Source organism: Ursus americanus, chromosome 32 (assembly GCF_024610735.1).
Source record: "Ursus americanus isolate L20-20 chromosome 32, mUrsAme1.1.p, whole genome shotgun sequence".
Taxonomy (NCBI): domain Eukaryota; kingdom Metazoa; phylum Chordata; class Mammalia; order Carnivora; family Ursidae; genus Ursus; species Ursus americanus.
The window spans coordinates 32783376-32799176 of record NC_142158.1 but is presented as its reverse complement, the minus strand read 5'-3'; the positions used below and the strand labels follow the sequence as shown (position 1 = coordinate 32799176).

General features: G+C 42.9%; 1 protein-coding gene across 2 annotated transcripts in view; it reads right to left on the bottom strand.

Annotated features, from left to right (window-relative positions):
* ZFAND3 (zinc finger AN1-type containing 3) overlaps positions 1-14713 on the bottom strand; it is a 323660-nt gene extending 308947 nt beyond the window's left edge. Inside the window, exons 1-2 of one of the 2 annotated variants that reach the window (XM_087858209.1) lie at positions 14594-14713; positions 13786-14068 (exon numbers count right to left, since the gene is read on the bottom strand). In XM_087858209.1, coding sequence (XP_087714335.1) covers positions 13786-13856 — 71 coding nt within the window. In that variant the 5' untranslated portion in view covers positions 13857-14068; positions 14594-14713. Of the gene's footprint in view, positions 1-13785; positions 14069-14593 lie in introns of those variants that run through there. The other variant, XM_045786319.2, reaches the window with a different exon arrangement.
* Positions 14714-15801: the final 1088 nt, after the last annotated feature.

Below are 15801 nucleotides of genomic sequence, written 5' to 3'. Positions count from 1 at the left end.
GATAACCCAATAGGAAAAAAAGCAAAAGGTTTGAATAAAACCCTCACAACAAAGTTTACCCAAACCGCCAAAAAAGAAAGTTGCTCAACTTCATTAGTCATCAAGGAAATGCAAATTAAAACCACAATGCACAGAACTAAAATGAAAGACACAGCCAGTATCAAGTACTGACAAAGATGTGGAATAACCAGAACTCGCATACTGCGTAGCAGCGTAAAAAGCACTGATAAAACCACTCTAGAACACTGGCAGTATCTACTAAATCTTAACACGTACACACACACACACACACACACACACTTTATAACCCAACAATTCTACTGCTGGGTATTTTCCCAAAGAGAAAAGAGTGCTTATGTCTACCAAAAGACGTATGCAAAAATGTTCACAGCCACATTATTCATAATATCCCCAAACCAAAAAGCTCCAAAAAGTAGAATGGATAAATTATGCTATCATGTAATGGAATACCACAAACCAATGACAAATCATTACCTCTCTACACAAATGTAGATGAATCTCATAATGCTGAGGGGAAAAAATCAGATATAAAAGAAATACTGTATAATTCCCATTACATAAAATTAAAAAGCAGGCAAAACTAATCTATGGTGATAAAGGTCAGGAAAGGTTGGGGGTATCACCTGGGATAGGGAATAAGAAGACTCCTGCTGGGATGTTGGAAACGTACTATTTGTCAATCTGGGCAGGTGGTGGTTATATACTTATACACACGTGAAAAGAATCGTCAAGTTGTACAAAAAAATTCTTAAAAATAAGAGAACGGGAATACAAGTCAAAGACTGGGCAGACATTTTTCCAAAAGACATATCTGATGATCAGATTGTTATCCAATATACACAAAGAACTCTTAAAACACAGTAAGAAAACAAACCCAATTAAAAACTAGGCAAAAGACCTGAACAGACACCTGACCAAAGAAGATGTACAGATGGCAAATAATCATCTGAAAAGATGCTCAACATCATGTATCATTAAGGAATTGCAAATTAAAATTAAATACCACTACATATCTATCAGAATGGCCAAAATTCAAAACACTGACACCACCAAATGCTGGTAAGCATGTGGAGGAAGAGGAACACTCATTCACTGCTGCTGGTGGGAATGCAAAATGGTACAATCACTTTGGAAAATAGTTTGGCAGTTTCTTACAAAACTAAACACACTCTTATCATAATCCAGCAATCACATTCCTTGGTATTTACCAAGCTGAAAACTATGTCCATACAAAAATCTGAACATGAATGTTAAGGGCAGCTTTATTCATAAATGCCAAAATTCTGAAGCAATCAAGATGTCCTTCAGTAGGTGAATGAATAAAGAAAGTGTGGCACGTCCAAATAATGGAATATCATTTGATGTCAAAAAGAAGTGAGCTATCAGGCCATGAAGTCGTGGAGTAAACTGAAATGCATATACTAAGTGAAAGAAGCCAATCTGAAAAGGCTACATACTGTAGGACTCCAACCGTATGACATTCTGGAAAAGGCAAAACTATGGAGACAGTAAAAATATCAGTGATTGTTCAGGGGTGGGGATATGAATAGGCATAGCACAGAGAATTTTCAGGACAGTGAAACCATTCTATATGATACTATAATGATAAACATACATCATCATACATTTGTCAAAACTCAAAGAATGCACAGGAGTGAACTCTAAATGTAAACTATGGACTTCTGAGTGTCAGTGAGGGTTCATGGACAATTAAAAGTACCACTCCTGTGGGGAATGCTGACAGTAAGGGAGATGGGGGGGGTGGCAGGATATAGGGGAACTCTCTGTACCTCCTGTTCACTTTAGCTGTGAATATAAAATTTCTCTAAAAAATATTTTTAATTCATCAAAGTATACACTTCAGTGCAGTAAATTAAATTATGCTTCAATAAAAAAAGTAGAAAAAGAGATCTAAGAAGAAAAAAACTGGGGGCGCCCGGGTGGCTCAGTCATTAAGCATCTGCCTTCAGCTCAGGTCATGATCCCACGGTCCTGGGATCAAGTCCCGAACTGGGCTCCCTGCTCAGAAGGGAGCCTGTTTCTCCCTCCCCCTCTGCCTGCTGCTCCCCCTACTTGTGCTCTGACAAATAAATAAATAAATAAAATCTTTAAAAAAAAGGTAAGATAATCTACGGCATCAGAAATTAGGATAGTGATTACCCTCGAGCAGAATGAGCCAGTGACTGGAGAAGTTACAAGTGGGGCCTCTTGGGGATAAGAATGTTATTTATTGATATAGGTGCTGGTTACCTGTAGGTATATTCACTTTGTGAAAATTCATTTCACTACATACTTTAGATGTATGCATTTTCACTATACATACTACACTTCAATTAAAAAGTTTACATTAAAAAAGGGTACAATAAAAGTACATTGACATGCCATCTAATTCACCAAAATGTATTTTCAATCTGTCTAAAACTAATCTTCTCTTCCCCACAAGTCACTCATCTTCCAGACAGAATCACTTCAACTTAAGAAATTCCAAAGTATAAACTTTTTTCTACCAAATACAACTCTGCATATCGCTGACAAATGGCATTAATCATTGTATCCACAATTTCACTTTCAATTTAGGAATAAATGCATTCCCAACCACCTTTCAAAACCTAGCCAGCTTCTAAGAACTTCTATACCGACCGCATATGACTGACACCATCTTTCACCCAGTTGCACAGGTCAGAAATCTTGCTGTCTCTCTTCTCCTTTCCATCCCCCATCCAATCTGTCTCTGCTCTTTTAGTCAAGCCCTCTCTTCAGACCTCGCTGACTCAGTGGTACAGACTGAAATGTCTGTGTTCTCCCAAAAGTCACACACTGAATCTTAAGTGTCCAATGTGACGGTGTTTGGAGTTGAGTAGACCATGAAGGCACTGCCCTCATGAATAGGATTAGTGCCCTTATAAAAGAGGCTGGAGAAATCCACCTCATGTAGTTACATGGAGAACACAGCCTCATCAATGAGGAAGCAGACTCTCACCAGACTCGAGGATTCTGCCTGTGCCTTGATCTTGGATTTCCAGCCTCCAGAACTATTGTTTACAAGCCACCCAGTCTGTGGTATTTTGTTATAACAGCCTGAATGGACTAAAATACCCAGACTTCAGCCTATATTCATTCTTTGCTTTCCTACTAGAGCATTCACTCAAGAGTTCCTTTACCTCGGGTCCACAGACCCCAGTCTATAGAAGTATATTTAGATAGAAGTGATTTCCTTCATAATCGTAGGTGTTTTATTTTATGCATTATTCCTGAGAAAAGGTCCATGGTCTTCATCAAATTATCAAAGGGATCCGTGGTCCAGAAAGGTTTAGATGACCTAACTGGACTCTGCTTCCACGCTTATAGTCTCCAATTCTCCTCCACACCGCTGCCAGGATGACATACCTGTCAACCATCCTTAAAATCCTTAAATGGTCCCAAATGCTTCCAGGATAAAATCTAAACTCAAGAGCATGGCAAAGTATGCTCATAACTGACTCCTGCTCATCTCCTCGGCTCCATCTTGCCTCCTGCCATACACTGCTGCTAACATACTGAGCTGTTATCTGCAATTCTCTGAATTCGTCATGCCTTCTCACTCCTCTCTGCCTTTGCAGCAGCTGTTCCCCCTGCCTTTTATGCCCAGCTTAAGTACCACCTCCTCAGACAAGCCCTCCTGGCCATCCTCCACTCCCAATCTCAGTAAGATGTCCGTCCTGTCAGTGCTCACACCACTCTGTGATGATCCCCCGAAGCACTTTCCTCACGGTGTTTGGTCAGTTTATTGGTCTGCCTCCCCTTCTAGACTGTAGGCTTTCCTAGGGCAGAAGCCAGAGCTGGGTATGTATATCCTGCCTAGCAGAGCTCAAGACCACAACAGAGTACTCAACAAATGCTTATTGAGCAAGAGACTGGTCTTGGAAAAAGCCAAACTGGACGAAGGCTGGTCAGAAACCTCATCAACGAACTAGGGGCACTGATCTGGAGACTGCCATTAATGCAAATTGCCCAGTTGACGTAAGACAGGTCTGCGTCTATTAATCTACCACCAATGGTCCTTTCTTCAAGGCTGGGAAGATAGCCTTTAATAAATGTAATCACCACGGTCAGGCGCTGTGCCAAAGGCTTGACAGGCATTAGAGCTCACTAAACCTCAAAGCAACTCTAAGATATTCTTTTTCTTTTTTTATTTTAAAGATAAACAGGCAGAGAGGTAAACTACCCAAAGTCAAGCATAAAGTTTCAAAGTCAGGTTTTAAACTCAGGATTCCGATGCCAAAGCCCACGCCTAGTCGCTGAACTCGGTTTTCTGGAGATAAGAGATCAGCATGCCCTTGGGAAGAGCCTGGATTGGATGAGAGGGGACCTTTCATTAGCCACTCAGCAAACGAGAAAGGTCTTACTTCCCAGGCAGCACTACTATTAAATTCTTTAACATTTAATGTAACCTCCCCCGTATGTATGAGTTGCAAAATCTTTCAAAAGAGAAGGGCTTTTGAGAGTTGTTTTTCCAAGAACAGCAAGTAAAGCTAGTGAACACCAAGTAAAAATGGGTGAAACTGTTGAACTCTCCATCAGACTCAGGGATTGAGAAGGGAGAAGAAAAATCCATCTCATGGAATGGAGTTGGTTGTGGCAATACCAATAAGGGAAAGAAGGTAGATGGAGTCTCCACAGCCTGCTACAAAGAGACACCATGAAGCACCATCCTTTAACTGGCTGAAAAGGTGTCACTGAGCTTAGAAAAAGAAAGAGCCCATGGGGTTCTAACAGATGGAACACCAATTTGCTGAAAGCTGCTGCATTTCCACTACACTTTAGCTTGGAATGTGCACCACAGCTCCTATTCTATGATCTTTAGCACTTCCCTACAAGACCCCAGGGGACTCACACCCTGCACTTCAAGGGAAGACAGCATGTTTTCCTTAATTCTGCCCACCACCTGTTCACATTAGTTTCTCTAGCCCTTACCTTTCATATTTTGATTAGAAAGTGGTGACCACAGAGCATCCTCAATCCTAATTACCACCACTCCCCTTCCATCCAGATTTCCCCATCTTCATCCCCCTTACACTCCAGTCTCCTTCCCTTGACCACCATCTCTATCCTTCCTCTTCCAACTCACCCCCAAATCTAGTTGATACAGACATGTCCAGTGACTATTTTGCACCCCAAATTTAAACACAAAACCAACACAGTCCATTCTTCCTAGTCCCTAACTCCAACCAAAACAACATACAATGCAAGTAGTAAAAATATTCAGGTAAACCTAGGGGGCTTTCAACTAAGGAATCAGAATACCTACCTAGTCACTAGACAGTTTAAAACTAAAGGTAAGAAAATGGAGTCTTTAGGGACACACACTTCCACAGAACAGGTTCTACCGTGGCTCCCATTTTCTAAACCAATCCATACTGATGCTGAGATTATAAATCCCTAAAGAGACCCAAGTATACACCATGCAATTTCCATACTTTCACTCAGGATTATATCTTTATCATTTAAGTCACCGCAACTGTTCCTTGATTAGATCCTGCCCAATATGCACTGAAGAGAAAGATTAGCCTTACAAATAAAATGCATGATTTGAGCACCTCTCGCTGGCAGTGGGGCAAAGAGGGGAGGGGTGACATGGATGACAAGGAGAGCTAATTAACACTGACCTATTCACAGAAACAGGGAATACAGGCCTCAAAGATTATATGAACATGTGCCCCCAATCAACAAAAAATAAAAGTTCTCCTACATAAACATTTCTACAGATCGACATCAAGAACACTCCTTTGTTTTTAAAGGGAGTAGCACAGCTTTGTGTTATATTAAAAAGAGAAGGACAAACTACATAAAACCATGTAAAGTCATATACTTTGAAGATTTTAAATACACATGCAAAGTTTCATACTTTGTGTGCATACACACACAGACTTGAAAAACCTGGTTTTCTGGATTTCAGTGGCAACTGAAGAAAACAAATAATACCATCCATGCCTTCCCAAGCACAAAAACCTAGAAACCATAAATCGAAAAACAACTCACACTGAAATATATCATACCTTCTCCCACCTCCAGTTTATTTTTTATGATTTTTTGCTAGTTAATACACTTCTGGACACTTTTAAAATGATTGTATTATTTAATCTATTTTGTATCTCATTCATTATATTAAAAAAATTCCTTTGGGCAATAACTTGCCACCACATCTATTCATATAAGGCACCCTAGAAAGGGTTGAAAATTGAAAAACAATGACCTGAAATAGGCAGACTTTGAAAGCACAGACATTTTCAGGAAAGCTCTCCACCCAATCTATGTTCTCCAAATTCCTGCCCCCACACTTCCAGCTAGGTAGCATAAACTACAGAACCTCACACTGTGTTCAGAAATTCTACCAACATAAGCATGCAAGAGAAAATAAATTGCCTGCCACAAGAACCTGACTATGGGAAGCATATCTGTGATACTTCTGAATGGTCAGAATACTTCTCCTTCCAGGAAGTGTGGCTGAAAGTGTGATTATTTTATATAAATGCACTTCAACTTACCAGTGCAAGAAAGAGTCCAAGAAATACATAAGACATCAACAGCTGTTACCCCGCACCATTCCACTTCAGCAGAAAGAAATGAGAAAAGGCACTCCCCAAAAGGTCCCAAGTACATCGCCAACCTCACTCTTTGCCAGGTCATTAATGAGGCATCAGTGAGGCTAAACAGAGCCTGTCTGCAAATTAGAAACACAAAATGCTGTGGTGTAGTCTGCTCCCATCCCTCCCACCAACCACCCACAGCCAGGGTGATAGCAAGCTGCCAGGACATTCTTCTGCCCTAATCACACCTGGCTACGATACAGGACATCTGGTACAGTTGAATGAATAGATGCAACTAGCTAGTACAGCACCTTCTTCCTACTGCATTCTTCCTTCCTCTGGTCAACAGATGCAGCCACAACTCCAGATATCCAGCACTGTTTGCAGCTCTGTCCCCCGGCGTCAAGGATGACATGGCATTTTCATTCAACTTGTACCATTCCCTCGCAGTGGTTTTGCCCACTGCTGCTGGATATTTCAATACAATCCACCTTCTTCTGTACACAGGAACTTGAATTTACCAGAAAATCCAATGCACTTATCCCCAATCACATCTCAAAAGCTGCCGTCTCAGATTTACATTTGTAAAAACAAATATTATTCCTCCACAAAAGTCATAGTCCAAAGGTGAATAATTTCAAAAAGTCTCTCACTAAAGAGAAAAAAAAAAACTGATTCTCTATTAGTCTAACACCTCCCTGTATAGGCCTCTGAGGTTGCCAGTTTAAGAGTGTTAAGAGCAAAGATGATTGACTCAAAAGCTAACATGAAAAAAAAATGTTCAAATTATGGGCTAACTTGTACTGACATTTTAATTCCCAAAACTGATCAAAAGAACACTTCCCAGTAATCTGAATTAACAATAGCATTGCTTCCCCCCCAATGGAAATAAAATGTTAGCGCTGGAAAGAAACTTAGAGCTAAATTAGACAACTCCCTCATTTTTAAAAGACAAGAAAATGGGGGTCTGAAGGACTCACAAGAAAACAGGCTTGACTGTCAATTATATCTCAACAAAACTGAAGAGAGAAAAAAATAGGCTTGAAAATCCTGGTTGTCTATCAGGTCAATGTTCTAGAAGAGCACTGTCCAGAAGACCTTTCTGGGAGGATGAAGTGTTCTGTATCTGTGTTCCCCAACAGGGTAGCTACTGAGCTGTGAGTACTGAAAATGTAGCTAGTATACCTAAAAAACTGAATTTTTTACGAATTATAAATTGCTATATGTAGCAAGTGACTACTATACTGCCCAGCACAATTCTAGAATATGTCCTTAGGTTTTATTTTTAAAACAAAGTTGCTTCACCTCTCTTCTACATTTAACACATACAGTAAGTTTCTTCTTTATGTCTAAAATATCTCATCCGGCAACCTACTCTTGTTATAGAGTGACCCAGTCCACAGCAGGATCAACCTGTTCCTCAAAGACCCCAGCAGAACTGAGCGACAGGAGTGTCATCCACCCAGTTGGAACGAAGCCCCTCTTCTACACACTGCTCTGATACAAGTCCCACACACCCAACAAGCCTGAATGAATCTGGACGATTTTTCAAGTACCTCACTAAAATTATACAAGTATTGGGTTGTGACCAGTCACTTCCTACACATGGCTTTGTTGAGATACCAAACTTTACCTCTCTTCAAAAAGAAAAAAAAAGAATTTTTAACCTCAATATCTATGATGATTATAGGATTCTGGAACTTTGTATCAGTCTGCACACACACAACCTCTGTATGATCTAATAAAAATCCAAATTATATTAGTTCTCACAGTCTTAGTACTCTGTTCTCAGTAAATAGTATTTAACATGCTGGGTTCTTTTTTTTAAGGACTTTATTCATTTCAAAAGATTCTTAGCCTGGGGCACTTGGGTGTTACAGTCAGTTAAGCAAGTGTCCTCTCTCGGTTTCAGCTCAGTCCGGAATCTCAGGGTCATGAGATAGGGCCCTCCATCGGGCTCCTCGCTCAGCACAGTCCACTTGAAATGTTCTCCTCCTCCCTCTGTCCCTCCCGCTCGTGCTCGTGCTTGAGTTGTCGTGCATGCACTCGCTCTCGCTCTCTCTCCCTCTCTCCCTAAAATAAGTAAATCTTTTTAAAACAGATTCTTAGCCCTCTGTTTTTCTACCTAGGAAAAGGTCAGTCTATGAGAACTAATGTTAACTTTAATACCATTAAGGATTAAGAAGAGATTTTTAGTCAAAACTTTTCAGTATGACTTGAAGTATTGAGTTCTCTTTTTCAGGAGGGAGGAGAGTAAATGGAAGAAAAGGATAATACCAATAGATCTGTATTTCCTACATGTTAACTGGATCTAACTTTAAAAAGCTGTTGCCTCAAACCAGTGTAAACAAAGACCATGTTTTCTTTAAAAAAAAAAAAATTATCTCCCTGTGTTCCATCACATCAAAGGGACAAATGTTTTCTGAATATCCAAATGTAATCAGGAACACAGGGCAAGTAGATAAATGTACTGACAGTATTTCATTATATCATGTCACATCTTCAGGTGTGCACAATACTCAAAGATGCAAAGTAAAACTGCACAAATGATCTGTTTTGTTTTTAAGGGAATGTTTAAGGGGGCTTTATAATCAAGGGATAATTAGTGACATCACTGAAATAAACATTCTACTGATTAACTAGTAATTCATGCTGTGGTCACTTGAACTTGAAAGCCCAGGTTAAACTGGTTGAAGTGTGGCAACATGTTCTAATTGGAAGACTGAGACTGAAGAATCCAGGGCCACACACTGCTCAGAGCTAAGCACACTCGCCAGATGACTCACAAAGTGACAGAAACAGAGTTCTGCATCAATTCGCAAGGCCTGGGCTCAGACGGAGAAAAAAGAAAAAAACAGAGATTCTATTTAAGCTAACTAGTTAATACCTTCTGATTCCCAAAAGTAAAACGGAATAAAACAAATCATCTTATATTTTCAATTAACTGTCTACTAGTAACCTCTTCAGGAATGGAATACAGTTTGTGAGATGACTCTTGATCTGCCTAACCCCATTTTATTTAAAATACATCATTACCTAACAGATCTAGTTGGTGAATAAAACGCTTCAACAGATCACAAAAAATACTGACATCTATTTCCCTAAAGAAAATGTATCCATGTAATATTTTATGACATGATTAAGAGCTTACTTTTTATCAAAAACAATGAATGGTTTACCAAATAAATTCCATATTTAAATACTTCATTATTCCCTAAACATGAGACTGAATAATTTATGTATACTATACTTTAAAATTATTTATGAAAGAAATAGTACTTCCCAAATTTTCATATTATATTACAATAAAGATTGTCTCCAATTGTAAAAGCAAAATATCAACAAATGAGTTTTTACATTTAATAAGTAAAATTAGAAAAAAAAGTCCATCTTTCCCCAATTATCCTTTTTTATTATCCTGCAATATACTCAGTATATAAGTGTCTTAGTCTTCTTCCTCTCTTTTTTAGAATATTGTCTGCTTTTTCAACAACTTTTAAAAATACCTAAGAATTTACATGTATCAGTACCTTTTAAATGTCTAAACAATTTGAAATGTATTACAATGTAGCTTCAACTAACACTACTGTGTAGTTTAAAAGTGCTTTTGTGTATGAGTACATTTCAACTAAAAAAAATACTATCTCACTTCAGATTTGATTACAAACTAGCATGTTTTTCGAATGATTATGGAATGCCTAAAAATGAGCCAAGAAAACACTCACATTTCACTAAAAGTTTTAAGTATGTATCTCAGAGAAAGAACTGTTTATGATCATTAACTCTAAAAGCATGGTATACACCATGCTAACACCTTCCAACTTTTACAAAGAGATGTAAATCTTCAACAGTTTCCGAAGCAGCTGTGTTTCCCAGCAGAGAGATGGTCTCTATAAAATAATAACTTAATTACCTGCACACAATTACACAATATAAACCAAAAGGAGGAAAAGTAGAAACTCGACTTGTTCAAGCATTCAACACACTTGTACTGTATGCTCCTCCTGTCATTCCACTTTCTAATTGCATTCCCACAAGCAAGACCTCACAGCTCTCCTATCTAACTAACCAAGCCCCACTGATGGTGTCCTGACTGAACAGCAAGTCCAGCAGCCTAAGTCACTACAGAGAAAAGCAATCCTAAGGAACTCCCTTTAGTCTACTGGTGCCAGAACATTCTGAGAGGCTCCTCTGCAAAGGGCTGGGTGTGGGCCATGGCTAGCTGACTTGATAGATTTACAGCTTCCACAGAATGCAATGCTGACTGAAGTTCTGGTAACACACTCACCTTCATTTTCATCAAAGGAAAAGCCAAAAGATACCTCCTGAATGGCTTTCACAGCCACCTACTTCTCTCCATTCTCCCTGGCTACTACACACAATCATCCCTACTCTGGGTTACTCCTCCTGACAAGACTTCTGTACCTTTGGCAACACCCCATGAACTTTTATAAAAACATCACATTCATACACACAATCATACCCACACACCCAGGCCACTCTCAACATCATCCAATCTTTCAAATTAAAGAAAAGCACATCACTGCCTGCTCAAGGTTCTTCCATAGTTCCTTAGAGAACTCAAGATAAAAGTCCAAAGATCTAGGCATTACCTATAGAGAGTCCTGCATCACCAACTGCTCTCACCATCTCTACTGAATCCCCCCTCACAAACTACCAATCAACCCCAATGAACTTTTGGTTCCTCAAATGTGGAGTGCTCTCTCTCTCACATCCAGGCCTTCACCCATGCTATTCCCTCCGCCTGAAATAAACTCTTCTATTTCCATTCTCTCCTACCCTTCCTGCAGGCGTAGGCTGGTGTCACTTCCTCCTGGTTACCTTCTTCTACCTCCACCTCCATTAGGGTAAGTGCCCCTCCCATCACACCCTATACCAATCCTCACACACTTTACTCTGTCCCTTTACTTCTCTATGCCCTCTGCCCCCAGAGGATGGGGCCAGTGCCCCCTTGTCCACCATTGTATCAGAGACAATTATTTCTTGAATATATTCAAGTTTACTTAATGAACATAGTATGAATGTGACCCATACAATAAGGGACATATAATCAAAGCCAGTTATGATGAAACTAGGCAGCAATATCATTACACCTTGTTATAAAATGCAAACTACCCAGCTACCTACAAACTCCTTTAGAAAAGTTTAAAGCATTACACATTAAAAAAGAATGCTTTCCAACATAAAAATACCAGTTTTGTGCTCACAACTCCTGTTAGGCAAACTGCAGTTCATAAGAAGGGCAAAATTGAAAGTATCAAAAAAGCAGGACTGATTGCTTATAGGTCAGGTATGATATCAGTTTAACTATTCCTCCCTGCAACTATCAAACTTTTTTGGCATTATTCAAAACTCTGCTGACTAAAAGTCAAAGGCTATTCCGTTTCCTTAGTTTCTACGTCTTGCTATAGGCCCTTCAATAAGAGTTCCACTCATGATAATGGTCCCAAGGACATAAACATGTTGCCAGGAAACAAGCCTCTGATACATCCTGGGCATTAGTTGCCACTGGCAGCTACTTTCTTTGAGCCACATGTCTTCTTACGAGTTACAATCAGAGGCTTGTGACACCAGATTTTTCCAGGGCAGAGACTGATGTCATAAACGTGATGGTCCTAAGCACTCAGAAGAGCTCACCAGCTCCGCCCTAAACTCCCTGTAAGCAAGGGGCAAGTTATCCACCCTCTTAAGCCTCAACTTCCTCATCTATAAAGAGATAATGGTTCTACCTCCTAAGACTCTGTGGGAATTAGATTGCCTGTGAAAGCGCTTAGGAGACAACCCAATTATTAGGAAGACTATAAAACCTAAAATATTTTCACATCTTCAAAACTTTTGGTAATACCATAACTTATTTTTGACTAACATCTTTCCACCAGGAATTTTTTAAGAAAGGGAATAAAGAGGAGAAAATGAGAATCTATTTCTTTATCGCGACCTTTGAATTTAACAAATTTCACAGAAAACTACATTAAGATCTACTTTCTAATCTTTCTCTGCACTCCCCAAAATCAGACTTAATCTGTACCTCAACCATTCCTAACATCTGGGAGGTAGCAAAAATGAAATACTTAAGTACATCTTCCCAAGATGTTCTCACCAGAAATAATCATTTCCTTACTGCCTCTATGCACCTTGAAATATACTAGGCCTTAGGAAATTTTTTAAAAAAGAAGAAAAAGAAGAGGAAGGAGGAGAAAAGAAAAGAAAAAGGGCTCAATCACAAAAGTCCTTCAAAGTCTCTGGTTTCCTTACAATACAATTAGAATCATAAGGTAGAATGGAGGCACCTGTTAGGTAAGAGGGGTGGTAATTCACGAAACTCCAAGCATTACAAGGAGAATTTAAAATCTAACTATATGGGGAAAAGTTGATTTTCCACCTCATATTCTTTTTCACTCTAACACAGGATGACCAAGTAATAATGCAGGCTGGCCAATGTGAATATTTTTATCATTAAAAAAAGGGGGGGAGGAATTTGAGCCAATTGAGCAAACTGGCTCTCACGTTCCCAAGCCAGGCTGACTTGAGTTTTATTTTATTTTTTAGACAAGGAAATTTTACAGATCTTCTGAAACGTGTTTTAAATAAAGGTGAGACTTACAACTTTACCCTAGCCTGGATTCCGGGCTGGATTTTTAAAAAGGGGTGACGTGTGAACAGCTTCCTAAAAGCAAATAGGGCACTGGGATATAATTTAGGAAGTGATGATGCAAGTCTCTGGGGGACAGGGAGGGGGGGTGGTGAAAAAGTCAGAGGAAATACCCTCCTGGTGCCTGGGCACCAACTCATACCTAGGTGGGGAGGGAGGGCTGGCCTCCACATGCCAAGGGAAAGGGACACCCCAGCTCCACGGGGAGGTGCCAACACCGCCCCCTCATCCCTCCCTGCTGCCCTGCCCCCCTCACCCGTGCCCCGGGCGGCCCCCGCTGACCCAAACCTCAGGTAGGAGAGTCCCAGAGGGTGGCAGTGCACCCCAAGCAGGACCTTCTCTGCCCACCTCCAGCTCCCCACCCAGTGCCCCTCCCCGAGACGCGGCCCCTGCCCCCTCCCAGTAGGCCCGGCTAGGGCCCAACCCCCAGGGTTCCGGCCTCCCGCGGCCCCGAGGCCTGCCCGGGCAGCCCCCGCGCCCGCGCCCCCGGCCCTCGACCCCACCCCCACCCGGCCGGACACTTACCCCCAGAAGCCGCAGGGACAGCGAGGCGGCAGGCTGGGCGCTTTGCTGCGCTCGCTCCCGGCGTCTCCCATGGTGCTCGGCGGCGGCGGAGCTCGGCGGCGGCAGCGGTAGCGGCGGCTGGGCCTGGGCCCCGCTCGAAGGAGGCGGCGGCGGCGACGGCAGCGGCGTCGGGGGGCTCGGGGCGGGGGGAGGGGGAGGGAGCGGGCGCGCGGGCGGGCGCGAGTCCGGGGCTCCGAGCCGGGATTCCAGGCCGGTCAGCTGGAGGCGGGCCGCACCACTCGGCCTACAGAGACGGGGGGGCCGGGGGAGGCGCGGAGAGGAGAGGGAGGGGAGCTGAGGAGGAGGGGCGTACGGGTGAACCGAGGACCGAGGGGGAGGAGGGAAGACCCGGCGCCCTCGGCAGCTCCCACCGCTGCTCGCAGCCAGAGCGATGTCCCGTGCGGCGGCGCTGGGAAGGACCTGAGGCCCCTGCCGGCTCTGGCGTAGCAGCGGCCCCTGTGAAGCTCGGGGCCCCCCCGCGCTCCGTCACTCTCCCCTCCCCCGAAGGCTGCGCTGACCGGACAATGGCCGCTCCGCCCCCTCCCCTCCTCACGCACCCCTCCCAAGGAGTCACAATGGTCTCGCCCGGGGGAGCCGCCGCCAAAGCCCAGCAGCTGATCAGCTGGGATCCGGGCGTGCCACTTTGTTCGGCGCCTCAAAGGAAGAGTACTGGGCTGTGGGCAAAGCCGAGAGCGTCGGGCTATCACTCGGCGACAGGCCTCTGAGGCTCTCGTATTCTTGGAACTTTTAAAATCTGAGGCAAACTTACCTTCTCCCCGTCTGAAGAAGGGAAGCAGGCTTCTGAGTACTCTGGGGCGCGTTGCCTCCCCCCAAACGCGAATGGTACGCCCTAAGCGGGAGGGGGAGGAGCAGATTAGTTGTTTAGGGTAAGTCGGGCCAGTCCCAGAGCGACGGACGAGTGCTGCGCATGCGCCCGGGGACCCCGTAACCGGGTACTGGGAGGGGCCAGGAGGGAGTGCTCCCAAACCCGGAAGTGGGTCTTGCTTTTCCCGGGGCTGCGGGGGGTCTTCATTTGCGGGTAGGTCCCGGAACCGGCTGCTGCGGGCTCTGGGCGATGCCGGGGACCATTTCTCCACTAACTACCAATCACCTAGAAATCTCTCTTCCCGATCCCCCCACACCCGACCCACTCTTCCAGTTCCACGCGAACTGGTCTCCTCTTGGCAGTAATGAACTTATGGGAACTGTCCCTCCCCACCTCCGCCCCAGGAAGGGCGGGAGGACAGTGTCTTGGTCAAGTTCCGTGCCCCTCCACTGTCCTAAGTGCCCCCCAGCCTCAGAGACGCAAGCCCACTCCCTATGCTTCGACTAGGAAAACCTGTTTTTCTAAAGTGGGCCTGTTTGGTTTTTAGAGGGGAGCTATGGCCGAATCAGTGATGAAAATTGAAGTAACCAAAGAAGTTCGAGCCACTGAAAAATAAGCCTTTAGCACTCCATGGCTTTGATCTTGAACTCATTGTGAGTTCCAGCCAATCGTGAGCAGAACGCAATCGTTGATGACAAATTTCAACGCGGAGGAAACTTGCACCATATCTCCTGGAGAGGTGACCCACAGCTGAGACCCTTGTGGGTGAAATTCTAGGTCCCTGCTACTTGCAGGAAGACTTCCTAGCTCTCCAGAAAAAGCTGCTGTGTACCCCCAACTCGGCGGGAATACGAGACCCTCAGAGGGTATTACCTAGATTAATTTTATTACCAAATGTTACTATTTTATTTCTGTATCTACCATTATATTTGTGCATGATCTGTGGACTTGTTAACATTTATGACACTTCTTTTGGCCTCTGAAGAGCAAAGATCACATTTAGCTTAGCATCCTCTTAAAGATGCTGTTGATGATAAAGACAGTGATTGGAAAAATCAACCAATGCACCCCCAAATGAGAGTGCTGATTTTCTTAATACTGAGTTTCAACTTTGTGGATTTTCACAAGCCTTCAATATTTCTGTCAAAAGT